Source organism: Cetorhinus maximus, chromosome 19 (assembly GCF_964194155.1).
Source record: "Cetorhinus maximus chromosome 19, sCetMax3.hap1.1, whole genome shotgun sequence".
NCBI lineage: Eukaryota > Metazoa > Chordata > Chondrichthyes > Lamniformes > Cetorhinidae > Cetorhinus > Cetorhinus maximus.
The window spans coordinates 49,094,575-49,116,817 of record NC_135897.1 but is presented as its reverse complement, the minus strand read 5'-3'; the positions used below and the strand labels follow the sequence as shown (position 1 = coordinate 49,116,817).

The following is a 22,243-nucleotide window of genomic DNA, read 5'->3' as shown; positions in this document are numbered from 1 at the left end:
AAGATGTCACAGACAAAAGGATCAAAGAGGTGTTGAAGGTGGTGATATTATCTAAGAAAAGTGCTAATTAAGAATGGATGGCAGGACACTCAAGATACAGATCTAGTAGGGGTGGGGTGGAAAGATTGACAAGGTATTAGTTGTAGATTTAAAAATAATGGAAATAGGTGGGAAAAGAAAAATCTATATAAATTATTGAAAACAAAAAAAAACAAAAGGGAGGGGGAGGAAACGGGGTGGGGATGGGGGGAGGGGGAGTTTAAGATCTAAAGTTGTTGAATTCAATATTCAGCCCGGAAGGCTGTAAAGTGCCTAGTCGGAAGATGAGGTGCTGTTCCACCAGTTTGCGTTGGGCTTCACTGGAACAATGCAGCAAGCCAAAGACAGACATGTGGGCAAGAGAGCAGGGTGGAGTGTTAAAATGGCAAGCGACAAGGAGGTTTGGGTCTTTCTTGCAGACAGACCGCAGGTGTTCTGCAAAGCGGTCGCCCAGTTTGCGTTTGGTCTCTCCAATGTAGAGGAGACCGCATTGGGAGCAACGAATGCAGTAGACTAAGTTAGGGGAAATGCAAGTGAAATGCTGCTTCACTTGAAAGGAGTGTTTGGGCCCTTGGACGGTGAGGAGAGAGGAAGTGAAGGGGCAGGTGATGCATCTTCTGCGTGGGCATGGGGAGGTGTGGGTTGAGGAGTAGGGGGTTATGGAGGAGTGGACCAGGGTGTCCCGGAGGGAACGATCCCTACGGAATGCCGCCGGGGGGGGGGGTGAAGGGAAAATGTGTTTGGTGGTGGAATCATGCTGGAGTTGGCGGAAATGGCGGAGGATGATCCTTTGAATGCGGAGGCTGGTGGGGTGATAAGTGAGGACAAGGGGGACCCTATCATGTTTCTGGGAGGGAGGAGAAGGCGTGAGGGTGGATGCGTGGGAGATGGGCCTGACACGGTTGAGGGCCCTGTCAACGACCGTGGGTGGAAAACCTCGGTTAAGGAAGAAGGAGGACATGTCAGAGGAACTGTTATTGAAGGTAGCGTCATCAGAACAGATGCGACGGAGGCGAAGGAACTGAGAGAATGGGATGGAGTCCTTACAGGAAGTGGGGTGTGAGGAGCTGAGATTGTCCTGCCATCCATTCTTAATTAGCACTTTTCTTAGATAATATCACCACCTTCAACACCTCCTTGATCCTTTTGTCTGTGACATCTTTTGATAATCTGCTCCTATCACTGCTTGCTTGTCCCTACAACCACCCCACCCTCAACTTCTCTCCCCCCGCCCCCCACCTTAAACCAGCTTATATTTCACCCCTCTCCTAACTATACTTCAGTTCTGTTGAAGGGTCGTGTGGACCCGAAACGTCGACTCTTTTCTTCTCCACCGATGCTGCCAGACTTGCTGAGTTTTTTCAGGTAATTCTGTTTTTGTTTTGGATTTCCAGCATCCGCAGTAATTTTTTGTTTTTATATCTAAGGTAGAGTGTAAGTTGCTCACACTCTGCCAAAACCAAGGCAGATGTAGTGTATTGATGCAAAATGAAAGCTGCATTCTCTTTGACCCACAAAACCCAAAATATAATTTCTATTTATTTAAATTGCAGAAAATTTGTAGTACCATGGGCTAGCATGATTTAATTGAAGTGCAATAGAATAGAGAGGCAGACACAAGAGGCAGGAGAGGAAATGACTTTTAATGATCACTGTATTGTGCTTCAACTGTAGTGGTCCAATAACAACCTTATAATTATACACACTGTCTTTTTAACAAAATAAAACGCCTAAGATCCTTCACAAAATGGGACACCAAACCACAAAGCGATTTGGTCAGATGACCAAAAGCTTGGTGAAACAAGTAGGTTTCAAAGAGCATATAAAGGGAGGAAATTCTGTAGATTAGGACGTAGGCGATTGAAGGCTCAGCCACCAATGTTGAGTGATTAAAATCACGGATGCTCAAGGGGCCAGGATTAGGTCAAGATATCTCGGAGGGTTGCAGGGCTGGAGATTACAGAGATAGGGAGGGGCAAGGCCAGGGAGGGATTTGAAAATAAGGTTGAGAAGTAAAAAAAAATCAAGACATTGCTTGACCAGGAACCAATGCAGGTCACCAAGCACAGAGGTGATGGGTGAGCAAACAGGGCAACAGAGTTTTGGATGATTGAGTTAACAGAGAGTACAATCTAGTGAGAAGTTAAGAGAATGCATAGCTGCCTTTTTTCTGGTTGCACTGTAGATAATTTATTCACAGCATAAATAACAAAAACATACACAAAATTAGCCTACCTGAATAATTGTAGTTAAAATATCTACATAATTGCTTTCTGTTTGGTACAGCTCCATTGCAACCTGCCACCGAGCAGACTGCTTTGCAGGAACAGCTGTGTAGCATCTTGATGATTTTATGCTCGACTTGGGTGTTTCTGTAGAAGAGGGAAAAATGGCTTTGTTTATAACCTCATCCAAAACAGGGAGGTCAATATCCACAGTTTCCACCTCCAGGGAGGCAGAAAATGTCTTTTAAAAAGAAAGTGAAATTTCATAAATGCACAAACATAAAATTATTCTGCACCAAGTACAAAATCGAAAAGGGCAGATCAGATCACCTTAAGCTTAAATATGAATTTCATTTAACAATCTTAATTTATTTTGTACAAAAAAAATGCCATGAGACACCATTACAAAATGGTTTTATGAGTAACATCCCATGCTGGGGAACATTTGTACCTTCACTATAAAGTGCACTGACATCCCAAAAAGTAAAGCTTTGAGCCACAGAACATTCAGAGGCTGTGGACATTTCTACATCCTCCAGGTTTTCAATCATGGTGCTTTGTTGAAATTCATCATTGCTGCTTTCCTGAAAGTACCGCTGCATTTGCTCATCAGGTAATGCCACCTCTAATTCTAGATATCCTGCTTTAACCATATTGGAAAACGCACCATTATGACGTTTTGGTAATATGTCAAAATCTCCATCTTTATCTGAACTGTCATGTGTTGGAAGCTTCTTTTGATCACAAGATTCAGCATCCACATTTTTGGCAGAGGTATTCTGTTGAAACTCTGTCAATTTAATTTCAATCACTTGCGACAAGTCAGTAGCCTTTCTAAAGTTTGCTATATTAGCCGTTGCATTACTTTTCTGAGGTAAAAGTCCTCCATCTACCTGACCATCAAGGTTTTCTGGCGTGCAGACAGAAGCATCCATTTCAATCAAAATGTCACTGCACAGGACATTATTTCTCTCAATAATTCCTGGAAATTCTACAAAAGCTTGCCTTCGAAAAGTTTCTCCTTTTTCTGCTTCATTTCTAACCTCAGGTGTATCTTCAAGCTCAAGAGCTAATTTTACCTCTGGAATGCTAATGGGGGAGCTAATAGTGTAATTCTCATGTCCTTTTTTTTGCTGAAGAAATTCTATAAATTTGGCATGTTGTTCTATTTCTGAGTTGGTATGACCAATAAGCTTCCCAGACTTTTTTCCATTTTTTGGCCATCTCTGAGCTCTCCAGTTATGAATCGGTTTGTCAACTTGCACAAATGTACCCTGCTGTCTATCATTTTTTCTATGCCTCTTTACTATCCTGTTCATTTCATACTCTGAAAGACAAAATAAAATAACTGAATGAAATCGTATTCGTTGGTTCTTTCCTTATGTACTTTAGTTTTAAATGTTATGAATTTGTTCAATTTTAAAGGCTTTATTCAATATATTTTGCTGCTTTCTCAGTGGAATCTAACGATATTATGGAAAGGAGTAACATGAGTAGTGCAGTGGACTGTCAAAAGCATTTAACATGGTACTGCAAAATAGACTTGTAAGCAACATTAAGTTCATTAAAGGGCAGCGGTACCTCAGATACAGAATTCGCAGAGTTTGAGAAAACAGAAATTAGTGGCAAATGATTATTTTTCCAGACTGGGGAGGGGTGCTTGCAGTTGACAGGAAACTCAAGATTGTATTAAGCAATGAGGAGGATAGGAACAAACTTCAGGAGGTCACAGATTTACGAAACAAGCATTCACATGGCAGGTGAAATTTAATGCAGAGAAGGGCAAAATGCAGGTAGGAAATAGTATTGAAGCATGGTGTCCATAAGCACATATTAGGAAGCGATGAGCTTCTTTAAGGCAGAAACTTGCATTTATACAGCATCTTCGACAATCTCAGAAGCAACATAACTGAAATAATACAATTTTAAAGGGAGTGCAGGAACAGAGAATCTTGGTGGTGTCCTGTACCTTTGAAGGTACAAGTTGAGAAGGCTGTTCAAGTATGTAGGATCCTTGATTTTTATTAATAGGGGAGCAGAGTACAAAAGCAAGGAATTTGTGTTAAACTATTTTATAAAATACTGGTTAGACCTGAAGCTAAATTATTAGTACTTAACACTGGGCATCACACTTTACGAAGAAGGACGTCACGAGTTTAGAGTGCAGAAGAAACTTACTAAAATGGTAGCAAGGTCTAAGGACTTGTGAGGAGAGACTGGAAAATCTGCAACGTTTCTCTTTAGAGAAAAGGTGAGGTGTTCAAAATAATGAAGAGTTTTGAAAAGAATAAATAGGGAGAAACTGTTTCCAGTGGCAGAAAGATCAATAATCTCAAAGCACAGATTAAGGCAACTGGCAAAAGAATGAGAGGCTACATGACAGGCAAAATGCTGTTGAGAGCAAATTCAATAACAACATACCAAAGGGAATTGGATAAATAATTGGAAGGAAAAAAAAAGGCAACAGGGCTATGGGAAAGCACAGGGCTGAGAGACTAATTGAATAGCTCTGTCAAAAGAGCCAATACAAGCAAGATGGGCTGAATGACCACCTTCTATGATGAACCATTCTACGATTCGAAGAACATTTCATTCATCTCAACAGAACATTGAAATAGTCTGTCAACCCACCTCCACAGGAGTCCGGCGTATTAGAGATGTCCAACAGAGATCCCAGTGAAATGGAAGCTTCTGCTGAAGGCCTTTTGCGTGGAGGGAAAGGCGAGAAGTTGTCAGTCTCTCTTGTAAACTGTGTCAGTGTATCACGCAAGCGGCGCCTCTTGCGCATACTATTTGGTGTGCTCAATGAAAGCAAAGATACAGATGTCTTAAGCGTTGGACTTTCTGACTGTAATTAGAAACCAAAAATCTTTTTTTCAGCTGAATACATCTTCAGAAAAAAAAAAGTGCACCAATGTGGTTAGAAAGAAATTGGTGTACCTCTTCAAACAAGTACATTGACTCTCCAGCTCTGGCATCCATCTGTATACTTCCCCAGAACCACTAAAATAAAGATAGACTTTTATCAGTAATCCACACTAAAGAACAGAATCTAGAATATATTAACCGCTGTCAATTTAACTCAAATGAAATCCATGACCAATTAAAATTTGCACATTAAATCATAAAATGATGCAATGCCACTTGAATACTCAAAGTTTGATTTCAGCTGTCCCAGTGGGGGAGCACATCAACAAGGATGTAAAAGATAAATACAATCATCTCAAACTTCTTTCAATGACTAACACTGAAAGACAACCACAACCCCACAGTCTATCCGCTTTCACTCTTCAAAGATCTAGAAAACAAGAGCCCATGGGGGAGGGGGGGCATCATTTGGCACCTTAATCCAAAGTTATTATGCTTTCATTACTGGAACTTACCATTACATTAGCAGACTTTTTGCCTTAGATTAAAGAGACTTCTCACCTCCTGTCTTACAACAAACAGTTTTTTGGAGGGTTCAACTGGCAGCTGTTTTATTGTATTCTCAACCACAAGATGAGTGCACATTTCATCGCCAAGAGGCAGGTATCTTCCTCCTGAAAAGGGGCAGCAAGTTGACAAAGTTTTGTTACTTATGATACTAGACCTTCCAAACCATTGCTCAGATAGTCCATGGCCTAGAATACAGTTTTTTTTTAAAACTTCCAAATTTCAACCCCACCAGGAACTGCTAGAGCTCATGTTCCCTCAGAGTCCTTTACAAAGCTCCCAAATCTGGGAATTATATTTAAAGAAGAAATAATATTTAAGTGAGGAATGAGAAGCGACGTTCAAAAGATGTTGACAGATAAAAGTTAGGGGCAACAGTGAATGCTGAGAAGAAATTTTCTATAGTGGAAAGGGAAAAAAAGGTGTTTAATATTACATTTGAGCTCCACTATGTGCTTTCAAAAATGATTGCACTTAAGTTCAACAGTGGATGAGTTATTGTAAAAACAATTATTACACAAGAGTTCTCTTTCATGTTCACCACAGACCTTGTATTTCAGTCATTTCTTCCATACTTCTCAGTTCATCATCAGAAAATCCCAGAAAAGATAGCACGCAATCTTGAAATGGAGACACTTTGAATTCATTTCGAAACACTTCATCAGCAACATGGAAATCACTACGAACAAAACTAACTGTTAATCTCAAACTTCTGAACTTATGATTCATGAGAGCAACATCAATCAAATTGGCTACATTTTTCTGGAAGGGAAAAATATTGCAGGATAACAAATCTGGTACTAGAATTACTTTTAAATAGTATTGGACAGAGTGTGCTATCACTAAGAACTCAAGATTGTTTGAGTTTGCTCATCTTCAACAGTATCCAACATTGCACCAGGCATCAGAATATCTACAGTTGCTTGTCAACATTACATAACATTTATTAAAAAGGACAGCTTATATGTTTGGGAATTCTCTCCAATACCATTAAGGTTATGTTAACAGGGCTCGTGAACCTTACCAAGAAGAATTATATCTGCCAGAGCATCTAGTCAGTTTTTAAAATAAAGCCAAATGAAAGCATTTAAAATCAGCCCTGGAAGTTAAAGTGGCCTTTCAAAAGCGCTTTACCAGTTCATGTCCAACTACAGGTAGTGTCTCAAATCCGGCGATCTGAAAATCAGCAATGTCCAAAAACTTGACTTTTTTTTTTAAAAACTGCCATGCGTAAATTTTAATTATTATTATATGTGCCCATAATACCTCTTCAACAAGACTTTAACCTCAAAGCTTTCATGCGCAGACAGTTATTAATTTGAAATTGTACGTGGTTTCATAAAGATTGATCCCAGTTTTGAGGAGGCTATGACACCATGAAGCTCATATTACTGTGACCATTTTCAGAAGGGTTAACAACATTGGTCTTTTCACTTCTCATGCTGGTTACATTTATCTGTATTAAAATTCAGAGAGCATCCATTGCCCTCCAAAGTGTGAAAAGGATTATAAAAACGCAGAGAAAGTCAGTCATGTCACGTTACGTTTTTTCCCCTCTTGACCTGAAGCTATACATTTATACATAGCTTCCCTCCTGTAAACTTCCCTCACCACCCAGCAATTGAACTCTGGTTCATCTCAAATTCAGTGATTAGGAAGTTGTGCCCTAAGGGGACAGGAGAGCTCAAACACAGCTGCACTTTAGTAACAAAATAATATACTTTACATCACACAGCACTGAGTAGTATGAGAGAGTGGGGGGTGGTGGAGGGAGAGCAGAGGGGCAGAGGAGTGGATGCAATTGTAACAGACTAGCCTTTTGGGAGGACTAGCTGGTCTTTTGTTGGAAGATCTTTGTCAACATTTCCACCTCAGGGCCTAATATTATTGGACCAGCCCCAACTGAACTCCATCTGTTTCCACGTATACCTTGTTAGTTTACTTTTGTTCACAAGCGCCTTTATCTTCTAAGGTCAGATTGACATGCTAAGTGGACTTTTCTTGTTTACGTTTTTTCCTTTTAATTGTTCTTGGTCATGGGACTGGATAGTATTGCAAGTTAGATCATTCTCCATTTTTTCAGCAGGGCTCAGTACTAGGTCCCCTGCTTTTCGTGGTATATATTAATGATTTAGACATAAATGCACGGGGGAATGATCAAGAAGTTTGTAGACGACTCAAAAATTGGCCGCATAGTTGATAGCAAGGAGGATTACTATAGACTGTAGGAAGACATCAATGGACTGGCCAGGTTGGTAGAAAAGTGGCAAGTGGGGTTCAGCCCAGTGAAGTGTGAGGTGATGCATTTGGAGAGGTCAAACAAGGTAAAGGATTACACAATAAATGGGAGGATACTGAGAGGTGTTGAGGTAGTGGGGGGTCCTTGGAGTGAATGTATACAGATCCTCAAGGTAGCAGGACAGGCTGATAAATTGTTTAAGGAGGCATATGGTATCCTTTCATATATTATAAGAGCAGGGAGGTTATGCTGGACATATATAAAAAAAAAACTTAGTTAGGCCACAACTCGAGTATTGTGTTCATTCTGGTCACCTCATTACAGAAAGGATGTAATTGCATTAGAGAGGATGCAGAGGAGATTTACAAGGATGTTGCCAGGATTAGAAAATTGCAGCTATGAGAAAAGATTGGATAGGCTAGGGTTGTTCTCCTTGGAACAGAGGAGGCTGAGGGGAGATTTGATCGAGATGTACAAAATTGTAGAGGGGCCTGGATAGAGAGTGGATGGGAAGGTCCTATTTACTTTAGCAGATGGGTCACGATGAGGGGACATAGATTTCAAGTAATTGGTAGAAAGATTAGTGGGGAGATAAGGAAAATGTTTTCACCCAGAGCGTTATAGGGGTCTGGAACTCTCTGCCTGAAAAAGGGTAGTAGAGGTGAAACACAACTCGTTTAAAAGATGTCTGGGCATGCACCTCAAGTGCCGTAACCTGCAGAGCTACAAACCAAATGCAGGAAAGTGGGATTGGGCTGGGTGGCTCATTTTTCAGCCAGTGCAGACACAATGGCCAATTGGCCTTTTTGTGCCGTAAACCTTTAATGATTCTGACTGTGAGAAAAATATCTTCAGGCTTGCCAGGCTAGATGCTGCATTAGCAGCACCTAGCACACCTGTCTTTTCCTGTGGTCTAAAATGACCCTTGATGCACCTAAGTGGCTTGGCCTGATCCAACTAGATGTGCCTGATCCAAAAACCAGCAAGATCCAAAATCCAGCATGGACTTGGTCCTGAAGTTGCCTGTTTTGTATCACTGCACCTACACTATTCAAAAATGGTCAATGTATTAAAACATGCATGTGATTACTATACTTAACCCAGTCATAGCAGATGGAAATCATAGATGTTAAACACCCATGCATGAAATATTTCCTTCTAAGCCTTGTGGGAACAGCATGGAGAATATTCCCTTCACCCCCCCCACCCCGGCGGCATTCCGCAGGGATCGTTCCCTCCCGGACACCCTGGTCCACTCCTCCATCACCCCCTACACCTCAACCCCCTCTCACGGCACCTTCTATGCAACCGCAGAAGGTGCAACACCTGTCCCTTTACTTCCCCCCCTCCTCACCGTCCAAGGGCCCAAACACTCCTTTCAAGTGAAGCAGCATTTCACTTGCACTTCCCTCAATTTAGTCTACTGCATTCGCTGCTCCCAATGCAGTCTCCTCTACATTGGAGAGACCAAACGCAGACTGGGTGACCGCTTTGCATGACCCAGACCTCCCTGTTGCTTGCAATTTCAACACACCACCCTGCTCTCATGCCCACATGTCCATCCTTGGCCTGCTGCAATGTTCCAGTGAAGCTCAAAGCAAACTGGAGGAACAGCCCCTCATCTTCTGGCTAGGCACTTTACAGCCTTCCGGACCGAATATTGAGTTCAGCAACTTTAGATCATGGACTCTCTCTTCCATCCGCACCCCCTTTCCGATCCCCCTTTTCCCAATAATTTATACCTTTCCGATCCCCCTTTTTCCAATAATTTATATATATTTTTCTTTTCCCACCTATTTCCATTATTTTTAAATGTATTTCCATCCATTGTTTTATCCTACCTTTTAGCCTATTTTGATCCCTTCCTCCCCCATCCCACCCCCACTAGGGCTATCTGTACCTTGCTCGTCCTGCTTTCTACCCTTAATGTCACCATTAGCGCATTTCTTAGCTAATATCACCACCATCAACACCTCTTTGCCAAAAGATGTCATAGACAAAAGGACAATCTCCACCTATCACTGGCCCTCTATCCAGCTCTGCCTGTCCCATCACCCCCCCCCCCCCACCCCCCCACACACACACACACACTTAAACCAGCTTAGATTTCACCTCTTTTCTATTTTTCCTTAGTTCTGTTGAAGAGTCATATGGGCTCGAAACGTTAACTGTATTCCTCTCCGCAGATACTGTCAGACCTGCTGAGTTTTTCCAGATATTTTTGTTTTTGTTTTGGAGAATATTACATTGTCTCTTTTACCTCCCCTCAACATGCTAGTATGTACATACCAAGCATAGTCTAAAACTGTCTTTGACCAGATTCTCCATTTTATTTGGCCTTCTGTCAGTAATATTCAAATCTAACTCATTTCCACTTTCCACCCATGGTCATACCAAAACTGGATTTTGCTGTACAGAGTATATGCAGCAGGCTATTCAGCCCAACTACTCTAGTCCTAGTCTATCACATGAATCTCCTCCCTCAGCCTTTCAACATAGGCGGAATTTAATATAACCGATGCGAGTCCAGTCCACCAGTTGGAGAACCGGTGGGAAACCCATGTCACTACTGTGGGGGAGGCCCAACCAAATTAAGCACCTATCAGGCACTTAGCTGGTCAGCGACAGGCCTTCCATGAGATTCAGGAATCCTGCCCACTGAGAGCCACCAGCCAATAGGCCAGCAGCTCGACATTGCTGGCAGCTCCAATGGGAGTGATATCAGCTGCTGGTAGTGCTTCAGGGTCTTCACCAGAGATCAGCATGGGATTCCTGGACTCTAGTAAGCGAGCACAGGATGGGAATGGAGATCATGGGGCTTGGGGACAGCGGGCGGATGTCGCAGTGGGCAGGGGCATTGGGGGCAGCTTTCAGCAACTACCCCACTTCCTGGTGCCAGGTCCCTCAACCAAGCACGAAGTGCATTTGAAAGAGCAACCTCCCTCTAGAAGGCAACAGGGTTTGCCTGGTGCCCTTCGGTTGTGCCTCTCACCTGTATTCTCTTGAGCCACCACTGTATTCCAGTGGGTTCTGGACAATTGGTGTCAATTGGCTCAATAATGAGCCTAATTGACATCCCACTGCAAACAGGCAAGCTTGTTTGTCAGTGGGTGTAGATCATGTCAGGTAGAGGGAAAGGTGGTAAGGGGCTGGGTAAAGTCCTTCGCGATAATATCAAAGGTATCACGAAGCCGGCCATCCAGCGTCTGGCCTGCCGTGGGGGCGTCAAGCGCGTCTCCGGTCTCATATACGAAGAGGTTCGCGGAGTCCTGATGGTTTTCCTGGAAAATGTTATCAGGGACTCAGTCACCTACACTGAACACGCCAAGCGCAAGACGGTGACGGCCATGGATGTGGTGTACGCACTAAAGCGCCAGGGGCGGACCCTGTATGGCTTCGGTGGTTGAAGATAGTTTTCCGCCCCCCCACCACGGCCTCTTCCAGCCTCCAGCTTAATCGCAAGGGGGCAGGGTTCCTGCAGCCAGGAGACTGACATGCAGCCTCTTCCACAATCAAGTGGGCTCAACCGCCATGTTTCCCACCGCAACAGGCTACATTAAATCCAGCCCCATATTTTTCTATTCCCCCTTCTCGTATACCTATTTAATTTTTTTTAGAAAAAGATTCCAGACTTTTTGCCTCAACCACTTCCTGTGTTAGCAGTAATAAAAGCAAATTACTGCATATGCTGGAAATATATGAAATAAAAACAGAAAATGCTGGAAAAACTCAACAGGTCTGGCAGCATCTATGGAGAAAGAAAGAGTTAATGTTTCGAGTCCATATGACACTTCTTCAGCGCTCCTTTGAGGTCATACGAAAGTCATTTGGACTCGAAACATTAACTGTTTCTTTCCCCATAGATGCTGCCAGACCGGAGCTTTTCCAGCATTTTCTGTTTTCATTCCTGTGGTAGCAAGTTCCACTTTCCAACCACTTGCTACCTTTAAAGAAAAATTCTCATTTCCCTTTTGGATTTATTCATAAATATCCTGTACTAATAGCCCCTAGTTTTAGATTCTCCCACAAATGGAAACCTTCTCTCCACCCCACTCATAATTTTACAAGGCCTCTAACAGGTCTCCTCTTATTGAAAGAAAAAAGCTCCAACCTGTTCAGTTATTCCAACAGTTGTAATCTCAGTTCTGGTAACATCCTTGTATTTTTTTTTTGCAAGTGCTTCCTGCGTCCTTTCTATAGTACGGAAACTAGAACTGTGCACAAAACTCCAGAGTGGCCTAACCAAGGTCCTATACAAATTTAACACAACTTCACTGCTTTTGAATTCTATACCATTAGCAATAAATCCCAGTGCTTTATTGACATTTTTAATTACATTTCTAACCTGTAATGTTGCTTTTAATAACTTGTTCACCTGCATCTCTAGATTCCTTTCCTCTGTCACTATTAGTTTATTATTTTTCAAGGTGCATGTAGTATTTGTCTTCCCTACCATTACCTTACATTTATCTATGTTGAAGTTAATTTATCACTTAACAGCTCAGTCTTTAAGTTTTCTAATGTCATCTCATTATGATTCTTAGGTATTAGCTATACCCTCACCAAGTTTGGTATAATCTACAAATTTTGAAGGCATCCCAAGGTAGGTTCAGGACAATTTTGATAGTTATTTATTCCAAACTCTAAAATCACTAATGTAAATTATGTAGTGGTCCCAGCATTTATCTTTGTGGTACACGACTTTCCACCTTCCTCTAACCTGAATAACTACCCTTACACTTAGCGAAAGCTAATGGCATAGTAGTAATGTGACTGCACTAGTAATCATCCATAGGCCCAGGCTAATGCTGAGGACATAGCTTCAAATCCCATCATGGCACCATAATTAATAAAATCTGGAATTAAAAGTTGGTCTCAGTGATGGCGACCATGAAACTACCAATTATTGTGAAAACCCATTTGGTTCACAAATGCCTTTTAGAGAGGGAAATCTTCCATCCTTACCTGGTCTGGTCCACATGGGACTTCAGGTCTACAGTAATGTGGTTGATCCCTCACTAACTAGTTTAACTAACTTAGTTTTTTGAGCAGGTAACAGAGAAGGTTGATAAGGGCAATGCTGTTGATGTGGTGTATATGGATTTTCAAAAGGCATTTGATACAATGCCACACAACAGGTTTGTGAGCAAAATTCTGGCTCATGGAATAAAAGGCACTTGGATAAAAAATTGGCTGAGTGACAGGAAACTGTGGTGTTAATGGATGTTTTCCAGACTGGAGGAAGATTTGGAGTAGAGTTCCTCAGAGGTCAGTGTTGGGACTCTTGCTCTTCCTGATCATAAGACCATAAGACATAGGAGCAGAAATTAGGCCATTCGGCCCATCGAGCCTGCTCCGCCATTCAATCATGGCTGATAAGTTTCTCAACCCCATTCTCCCACCTTCTCCCCGTAACCTTTGATCCCCTTACCAATCAAGAACCTATCTATCTCGGTCTTAAATACACTCAATGACCTGGCCTCCACAGCCTTCTGTGGCAATGAATTCCATAGATTCACCTGATATATATTAATGGCCTACACTGTGGTGTGCAAGTCATAATTTCAAAATTTTCAGATCAAACAAAGGTTGGAAACGTCAACTGTAATGAGGATAGCCTTCAACTCAAAAGGACATAGACATGTTGGTGGATTGGACAGACAAGTGACAGATGAAGTTCAATGCAGAGAAGTGTGAGGTGATTCATTTTGGCAGGAAAAATATGGAGACACATTATAAAATAAAGGGATAAACTCTAAAGGAGGTGCCAGAACAGAGGGATTTCTGAGTATAAGTACATAAGTCATTGAAGAATACAGGGCATGCTGAGAGAGAAGTTCATAGAGCATATAGTATCTTAGGCTATATTAATAGGAGCATTGTGTAAGCAGGTCATGTTAAACTTGTATAAGACACTAGTTAGGCCTCATTTGGAGTACTGCGTCCAGTTCTGGGCGCCATATTTGAGGAAGGATGTGAAGGCATTAGAGAGAGTACAGAAGAGATTTACAAGAATGATTCCAGGAATAAAGAAGTATTGCTATGACGATAGATTGGAGAGGTTGGGACTGTTTGCGTTGGAGAAAAGGCTGATTTGCTTTTAATTTAGCTATTTATCCCCTGAGCTCCACATGCCCCAACTTTTATCATGAGCCTGTGTGGTACCTCAAAAAAAACCTTTTAAATATCCAAGTATATGGCATCTACAGTTTACTCTCTCTCTCTTCAAAATAATTCTCATCAGACAACTAAGCATGACCAAGCCTTGTGAAATCATTGCTAACTAAATCTTATACTTTCTGGTTCTACATGTTCTATTACATTTCTTAGCATAGATTCAAGTAGCTTTTCTGCCACTGACAATAAGCTGACCAGTCTACAGTTCCTAGGTTTGATCCCATCTCCCTTTTTGTATATAGGATGAAATTAGCTATGTGTCAGTACTCCAACACCACCCTATCTTCTATGGAACGGCTGTATCTATAAATCTTGGCTCTCGTTATTTCTTCCCCAGTTTCCTAAACCATGCGTGGATGCATACCACCCATGTCCAGGGTATTATCCTCTTTTAGCTTTTCTAGTTTATTATTTTCTCCCTTTCAATCTAAATCACATTAGGTATTCTTTAAGTTAATCTTCTGATGAAGTATCTAGTTTGTTGTCTTCTTTAGTACAATCTGAGCCAAGGTTATTCGATACTTCTACTATTTGTCTCATTGCCTGCAAGCTTATTTTGCTCATCTGTTAGCAGTCCTATATTCCTTAATATTCCTTTCATTGTGTTCATCTCTTTACATACTCCTTGGTAATTTAATTTCATAATTTCTCTATGCCTTGCTGATTCTTTTTTTAAACTTCTTCCACATTCTTTGTATTCCCTTTCACACTCCTCTCCTTTAGCATCTGAGTACTTAGTTTATGTCTTTTTATTTAGAATATATTTTTTTAAAGTTTCTTGTACATTTGAGGTTCCCATAAATTAACTTGCTTGCTTTTGGCCTCGACAGAAAGGTATTTCCTTAGAACTTTATTAATTACCCTTTTCCAACCGTTTTCCTGTCTCCGTTGTTCAAAATTTTCTCCCAGTTTTCCTCCTTAGTGTCACCCTCATTTCCACAGAATTTACTCTTTTCCAATCCATTACCTTGGATCGTATCCTACTTATGCCATTCTCAAACCTAATCTTGAACCTTGCTATGTTACGATCTCTACAAAGAAATTTCCTACATGTTCTGGTACATGGAAAATACCATTGTTAGATTGTCAACTTTATAAGCATACTGATTGAGAAAGGGAGTCATGTATAAGCCAAAAACTAGATTCTCCTTTAATATTTCTTCCTGTCAGTTTATTTGGGAGTAGTTGAAATTTCACATTATTCTTCTTCTATGCCTGCTATTCACCTTGTTGATTTGCCTATATATTTATTCCTCCAATTTTCCTGCATTATTTGGTCATCTACAGTGCACCCCAATAGGACGAGATTCCTTCTCATCTTTCAACTGTTCACACGGACTCTTCAACTATGAGTTGCATCCTTTTTTTCCTCATGTCACATGTTATCTTTAATTAGTACAGCTATTCCACCTCCCCATCTTCCCTTTCACTATTATATCTGGCAATATTTAGTTGCCAATATTTTCCTGTAATCATCCACATTTCAACCATTCCTACTATTACAAAGATCCTTTCCAGAAATGATTGCCTCCGGTTCATCCGTTCTGTTTTCAATACCATGTACATTGCTATACCAACGATTTAAATTGTTTTTATTTATTATTCCTCTCTGTTTTTAGTTGTTATTTTACACGTCTGTTCTATCACTTATATGGATCTCTGGCATTCTTATCTTTTTCCTTCCTTATGAGACGTCCTCCACTCTTCAATGTTGACTAAAAATCTTAAGTCACTTAAGAACAACATATCTGTTGTTAAAGATTGGAAATTACATTGCCACTTTTGGCATAAATAGTCTAGCAAAATAACCTTAGCTATACTCAAACTGATTTCTCAGCAATTATTCACATCATTTTGATGTAGCTTTTATTCTACTGTAAAGTTGACCAGAATCTCACATTTGTAACTTTGGGGGCTTTCCAACAACAAAGTCAGTTTTTCACTTCTGGAATAAGATTGGTTTAGTCAATATACATATTTGAACAATTAGGCTGCCTGTTAATGTCACAGCACATAAACACACAGCTGGCTACAGTGTAAGGTTCTAATAGAACATGATTTAACCACAAAGAAAGTTGCTACATGCCTTGGCTCAGTGGTTCAGCTGGCCACACTGTTGGCTGAGTCAGAAGTTTGTGGGTTTCAGTACAAAAATAAAAGCCAACACTCCATTGCAGTACTGAGAGACTGCTGCATTGTCAGAGGTGCCATCTTTCGGATGAGACATTAAACCAAGATCCCATCTTCCCCCTCAAGTGGGTTTAAAAGATCTCATGGCACTGTTTTTGAAGAATTGCAGGGAAGTTATCCCTGGCGGCTTGACCACTCACTACAGCAGTGGCTACACTTCAAGAAGTATTTCATTGTAGAGCACTCTGGGACATTCTGTGGTCATGAAAGATGCAATATCAATGCAAGTCTTTTTTTTAAAGCTGTGAAATAGAAGATTTAAACTCCCCACAAAATTAAGTAATCTCCGGTTTCCATGTGCAGCTATACTTAGTATTAAAAAAGGTAAATACAACACACCATTGGTTTGACGTGGAATTACTTAGGTGATTGGTGTTTCTTATTCCACATTTTTTTTTAAAAAAGCTAACCACTATATTTCATGAATTATAAAAAGATACAAAGCACTACATCATAATGCACTAAAGTGTGGAATAGGATTTACATCAAATTCACTTGATTGGCACCTTCAAGAAATTTCAGTTTACGTGAACAAACACAGAAAATTAAGAGCCAGATGAGACAAACATTTGGGATCAAATAATAAAATTTCTGCAACTGCTTGAAATGCTCCAGTGTTTTTTTTAAATTTACAACTCTTAAATCTTCATATAATATCAGAGAGAAAATTAAAGAAGATTGCACAATATGTTCATCTAATTAAATTGAATAGAAGGCACAATGATTTTTTTTACTGATAATTTGAGAAACTCACATTTCATTTCGTCTTTCCCAGGCCTTGTAAATCCATTCTGCTCTCATGATAGGAGTACCCATGCTTACAGCAGCCTGTAATTAACACATTTTTTGTCAACTTTCATCCTACATATCTCTTGAAGACATTGGATGCTGCTGGAACACAACATCATTGGTGCCAATTGCTCTCACCACCTCATCCAAAAGACAGGGCACATATGGGAGCATATTCAATGTCAGTAAACTATTCAAATGCATGGAGAAAGATGGGAGTGAGAGTCATCACAGCTGCAATAATCTTGCCCTTATCCAACATCTTATAGGCGCATTTCATAGAGACAGCTGAATAGTAATCAAAAGCTGACATTCTGGCCAAGTTTCTCCATGCCAAACCAGAGGCATAAGTAAATTGCAGGGGAGACAGGGGCGTAGTGGTAATGTCACTGGACTAGTAATCCAAAGGCCCATGCTAATGCTCTGGGGAGGAGTTCAAATCCCACCATGGGAACTCGTGAAATTTAAATTAATAAAATCTGGAATTGAAAGCTAGTATCAGTAATGGTGACCATAAGACTATCATTTGTCATAAAAACCCATTTCATTCACTAATCTCCAACTAGCCTTTGATCTAGAGCAATGTGGTCGACTCTTAACTGCTCTCTGAAATGACTTAGCAAGCCACTCAGTTCGAGGACAATTAGGGATGGGCAACAAATGCTGGCCTTACCAGCAATGTCTACAACCTAAAGAATAAAAACACTACCGCGAACCGTAATAGATCTAGAGTCCACTTGTCAAAAATCAGCAAAGATTCAAACCTCTACATTGTGCTGAGACCATCCCATAACTTGCCTGCTCTTACCACAAGAGGGTATAGTTGCTTCTTCTTGGCCTCCTCGCATTGATACGCCTCCCAGGCAAAAAAAAATGCACCATCTGAACTGAATCTGTGAACTGGCTAATCAGTAAGGATTCGATTTTTACTTCCGTACCCATTCTTTCCTTATACAAATTTTATATCTGTGTCTCAATGGCCTATTTTCTATGAAAACCAGAGAAGTTGATTAGGTTTATAAGATTGTTACAAAAGAAAGGCTATTTGGCCGATCTCAATTCATCCATCCAACAAAGTTCTAAAGGTAACCCCCACCATTGTAGCATCTAATTGTTTCTTAAATATTTCCAGGGCTCTATCCTTTATCATTCCACAACTCCTTAGGCATGGCACTAGTGATTAGCCTAATGGCATTTCTCTGCATTACCTCCTGAAATTGAATTGTCTTAAAAAGAACTGGACAAAGAATTCAAGATGCAGTCTGGCTAGATCATTGTACAGTTCAATTACTACTTCCTCTGACTTATATTCTGGTTATGTTATGAAGTTCAAATTGTTTGATATAGTCCACATGAATTTTAGCACCACTTTTGACAAAGCCCCACATTAAAAGATCCAAGGGAAAATGGCAAGTTGCATTCAAAGTTGGCTCAGTAGCAGGAAACAAAGGATTATTGTTGTTGTGTGCTTTAGTCACTGGAAGAATGTTTCCCATAGGGCTCAGCACTGGGTCCCTTGCTGTTTGTGCTATGTTTCAATGACTCAGACTTGCAAGTCAGCGCATGATTAAGAAGTTTCAGAGGATACAAATATTGGCCATGTGGTTGATATTGAGGAATAAAGCTGTGGACTGCAGGAAGCTATAAATGGGCTAGTCAGGTGGGCAGAAAAGTGGCAAACAGAATTCAAACTGGACAAGTTTGAAGTAATGCATTTAGACATGGAAATACACAACAAATATTACAGAAGTGTAGAGGAACAGAAGGCCCTTAAGAGTGTAGGTCTACACAGATCCCTGAAGATAGCAGGGTAGGTAGATGAAATGGTCAAGAAAGCATTGGGTACTTTCCATTATTGACAGGCATCTAGAGTGAGAGATCAGGAAGGTTATACTCTTTAGATAGCAGCTAAAGTACTGCATACAGTCTGGTCATAGGAAGGATGTGATCATGAGGGAGAGGAACAGAGGAGACTCAAGAATGTTACCAGGAAGGGAGAATTTTAGCTGAGGAAAGATTCTCCAGATCGAATCACTTGCCACTTTTCTGCCCACCTGACTCGTCCATCAACATACTGAAGTTGTGGTATTTGGAACAGAAGAGATTTAACCCATTATATAAAATTATGAGGGCCTAGATATACTAGTTAGGAAGGACCAATTTTCTTTAGCAGAAAAGGTCAATAATCAGGGGACAAAAGGTCTAAAATAATTGGCAAAGGGTTTAGAGGAGATTTGAGCAGCATTTATTTTATTTTTTTTTGCACACTCAAAAAGGGCAGCGGGGGTCTGGAACTCGCCATCTGAAAAAAAGAGTGGTCGAGGTAGAAACCCTCATCACATTTAAAGAAACACTTCGATTCCCCAACCTACAGACCAAGAGTTGAAATGTGGAATTAAACTGGATAGCGCTCTCATAGCCAGCACTGCTGTAAATCTTCCTATTGTATTGATTTTGCTGCTCCGAGTTGTTTGGACATGTTGAAGAATTAATCTCAGTCTCGAAGCCTTTTTCCAACACCAAAGACTATTGGTGTTGCTTTTTTCTCCCCTTCCTATGTACCATATTCTACAATCTGGCAATAAAATCCATATTTCAGCTGGCATTGTTGTACCCACAGACTTATTTTGTCCAACTCATTTAATAATGATGATCGAGTTGTTTCCTGCAATCCCACTGCTCTTCCCAATAGCTAATACACTTTTATTGTCAGTGAGGAAATTCACTGTAGGTACAATTACTTAGGCATAACCAAAAGAAAAAAAGACAGAATTACATCAGTGTTACAGACAGGAGGGGGCTGCTAGTATTGGCTCATTAATCAGGACAGCTTTCAGTTTTCAAAAGCCTCTTGTCCAACCCACCTTGGAAGGCTTTTCTAAGGCATCGGTTAAGGAGGCTATTGGCCATTTTTCAAAAAAAAAACTCAACCCTCATCAGAAAAGATACTCCACAGTGAAGAAAGAAACCATGGGTCTCCCCTTAGCTCTCCAGCACTGAAATTTACGTTCGCCATGGGCACTGGGAGACCCCAGTATACACCAATCACAATCCTCCGAAAAATTCAAAGCCAACCACGCATGGCTGTTTCGCTACAGTCTGCTCTTACAGCCTTTCAACCTACAAATCACCCATGTCGCCGAAAAGAACAATGTCCTCGTGGATGCCCTCTCCCGGGTTTAAACCTCAAAATGAAAATGCAGCAGGGAACTGCCATTGCCCCTGCTAGCGGTGTCTGATGTGTCAGTGTGAATAAGAGAATGCAGGTTTACTTCTTCACTTCCCATCCTGGCGAATTTATAATTTTTTTTTAAAACTGGGCATAGACTTTAAAATGACTGAAACAATGACTGGAAATGACTGGCAAAATGAATTTCTGGCCTTCAGAACAGCAGTGACCTCATTATCTCTAAAGAGGTGCAAATGCCCCCTGTGACTGCAGATAGTAAATCCCAAGGAATTGTACAAACGCCATTTACATTTCTACGGCCAGACCCTGACCTACAGGATGATCAGTCTGCGAGGACAAAAAGGACCCTGAAACATCTGTTGAACCTATTAAATGGTTGAAACATTAACCATCTTAAGAATCCAGGCAAGAAATATACATCCTCTGCCCAAACCAAGGAGGAGAAGTGGGGGTCACATCACAGGACTGCCCCCACTGACCATGCTGGCAGAACCTGTAATTGCCTTGTGGAGCAAAAAAGGCTCCGGCTGCCATTTTCCATCTAACCAAGCAGACCCACAGTTCTGCCCAGGTTTTTGAATACTTAGCTCCCCACCTACACTGTTTTCTATTGGAACTTCTGTACCAACGCCTACAAAGCTAAATCATCTCTATGTGCCTATCCCATTGTGGAAATCATCTCTACTAGAAAAGTGGATTATTCAGCATCCGTCTTCAGCCTGCTAACTTTGTGAAAGAATACACCGTTGGACTTTGATTCTGAACTCTAGGCTCATATGAAACAATAATGCTTATTTTGTCTGTTCTTTGCCCTGTACCTCTTTCTGTTCTCTATCCCACTTTTATTGTATGAATGAAAAAAGAGGCCACGTTGCAACCCTTCTGTAACGTTTGAGTGAGAGAAAATAAATTAACCCTTTTAGTTCATTCTATCAAGTTTGCTGTGGGGTTATTAATAGATAGATCACACCAAAACTGAGGGGTTGGGAAAATACAGCACCACATATAAAAGGGGGAAAAGTCAAAAAAAATCAAATCGACCTTCCTGTTCACGGACAGGTGGCGAGAGCAGAAGCCAGGGCTGTTTAAATTAAACCACCTCCTGTTCATAACAGTGCAGCGCCAATATCACAGCCAAAACAGAATAAAGAGAAATGGAAAAATAGAGAAGATTCTTAGATCTTCATACCCCTTCCTCAGCAAAGATACTACCAATGGATATGTAATGTGGCTATGTCCTCCAAAAATGTCTCCTGTATCAGGCATTGGTGGTATATTGAAGAGAATGGAAATGAAGCAAAAATCTGGAGTTCTGGAAAGCTCTCCGAGCCCAGGTAGACATAGTCCACAGGCAGACATTCAGCCATCCTCGAAATCCTGCTATTTCTCTGCTGCAGACAGCTCCAGGTTGAGGAGACTGAACATTTTTGCTGGCCCAGTCCACCCTTGTGCAAAGGGATTCTGGCCTAAAATCCCCCTGCTGAGCAGCAATGGTTCCAACAGCACCTGTAGTTTCTTAGGCCACACAGTCGCAGGTCCGTTGCCAACCAAATAACCGATCTGTACAGCAGGGGGGTGGGTGGGTTTAGGGAGATGACTGATGCACTCAACATCCCTATGCCTTGTAGCCAAGCTGAAAGCAGGCTGCTCCCACATGATTAGGTCAGTTTTATGGAGGCTTCATCTCCCTGTCCACCCAGAGCCTTCTTTCAAACAGCCACCATCTTAAAACTTATGATCTTGGCATCATTAGCAAGTTTGACCAGTGAGATTTTGTACCCAGATCATTTACATAAATTAGAAACACTCTAGGGAACCATATTCGGCACTCTTCCTCCCCAGCCTCAACATTGGTTTAAAAGGATGAAAAACAGTTTCTTAGCCATTCCCAAGATTTCCAAGAATCTCAACTTGAGATAGCTTGCAGTTTCTGTCAATGTACAAATGAAGATTAAAAAT

At 41.0% G+C, this 22,243-nt stretch overlaps 1 protein-coding gene across 2 annotated transcripts in view; it reads right to left on the bottom strand.

Moving 5' to 3' along the window:
* The window catches only part of ect2 (epithelial cell transforming 2), an 84,440-nt gene that overhangs the window by 45,701 nt on the left and 16,496 nt on the right, over positions 1-22,243 (bottom strand). For both annotated transcript variants that reach the window (XM_078563820.1, XM_078563818.1), the window contains exons 6-11: positions 17,060-17,133; positions 6,248-6,378; positions 5,694-5,806; positions 5,205-5,267; positions 4,896-5,112; positions 2,275-2,411 (exon numbers count right to left, since the gene is read on the bottom strand). In XM_078563820.1, the coding sequence (XP_078419946.1) occupies positions 2,275-2,411; positions 4,896-5,112; positions 5,205-5,267; positions 5,694-5,806; positions 6,248-6,378; positions 17,060-17,133 (735 nt within the window). The remainder of the gene's footprint in view (positions 1-2,274; positions 2,412-4,895; positions 5,113-5,204; positions 5,268-5,693; positions 5,807-6,247; positions 6,379-17,059; positions 17,134-22,243) is intronic.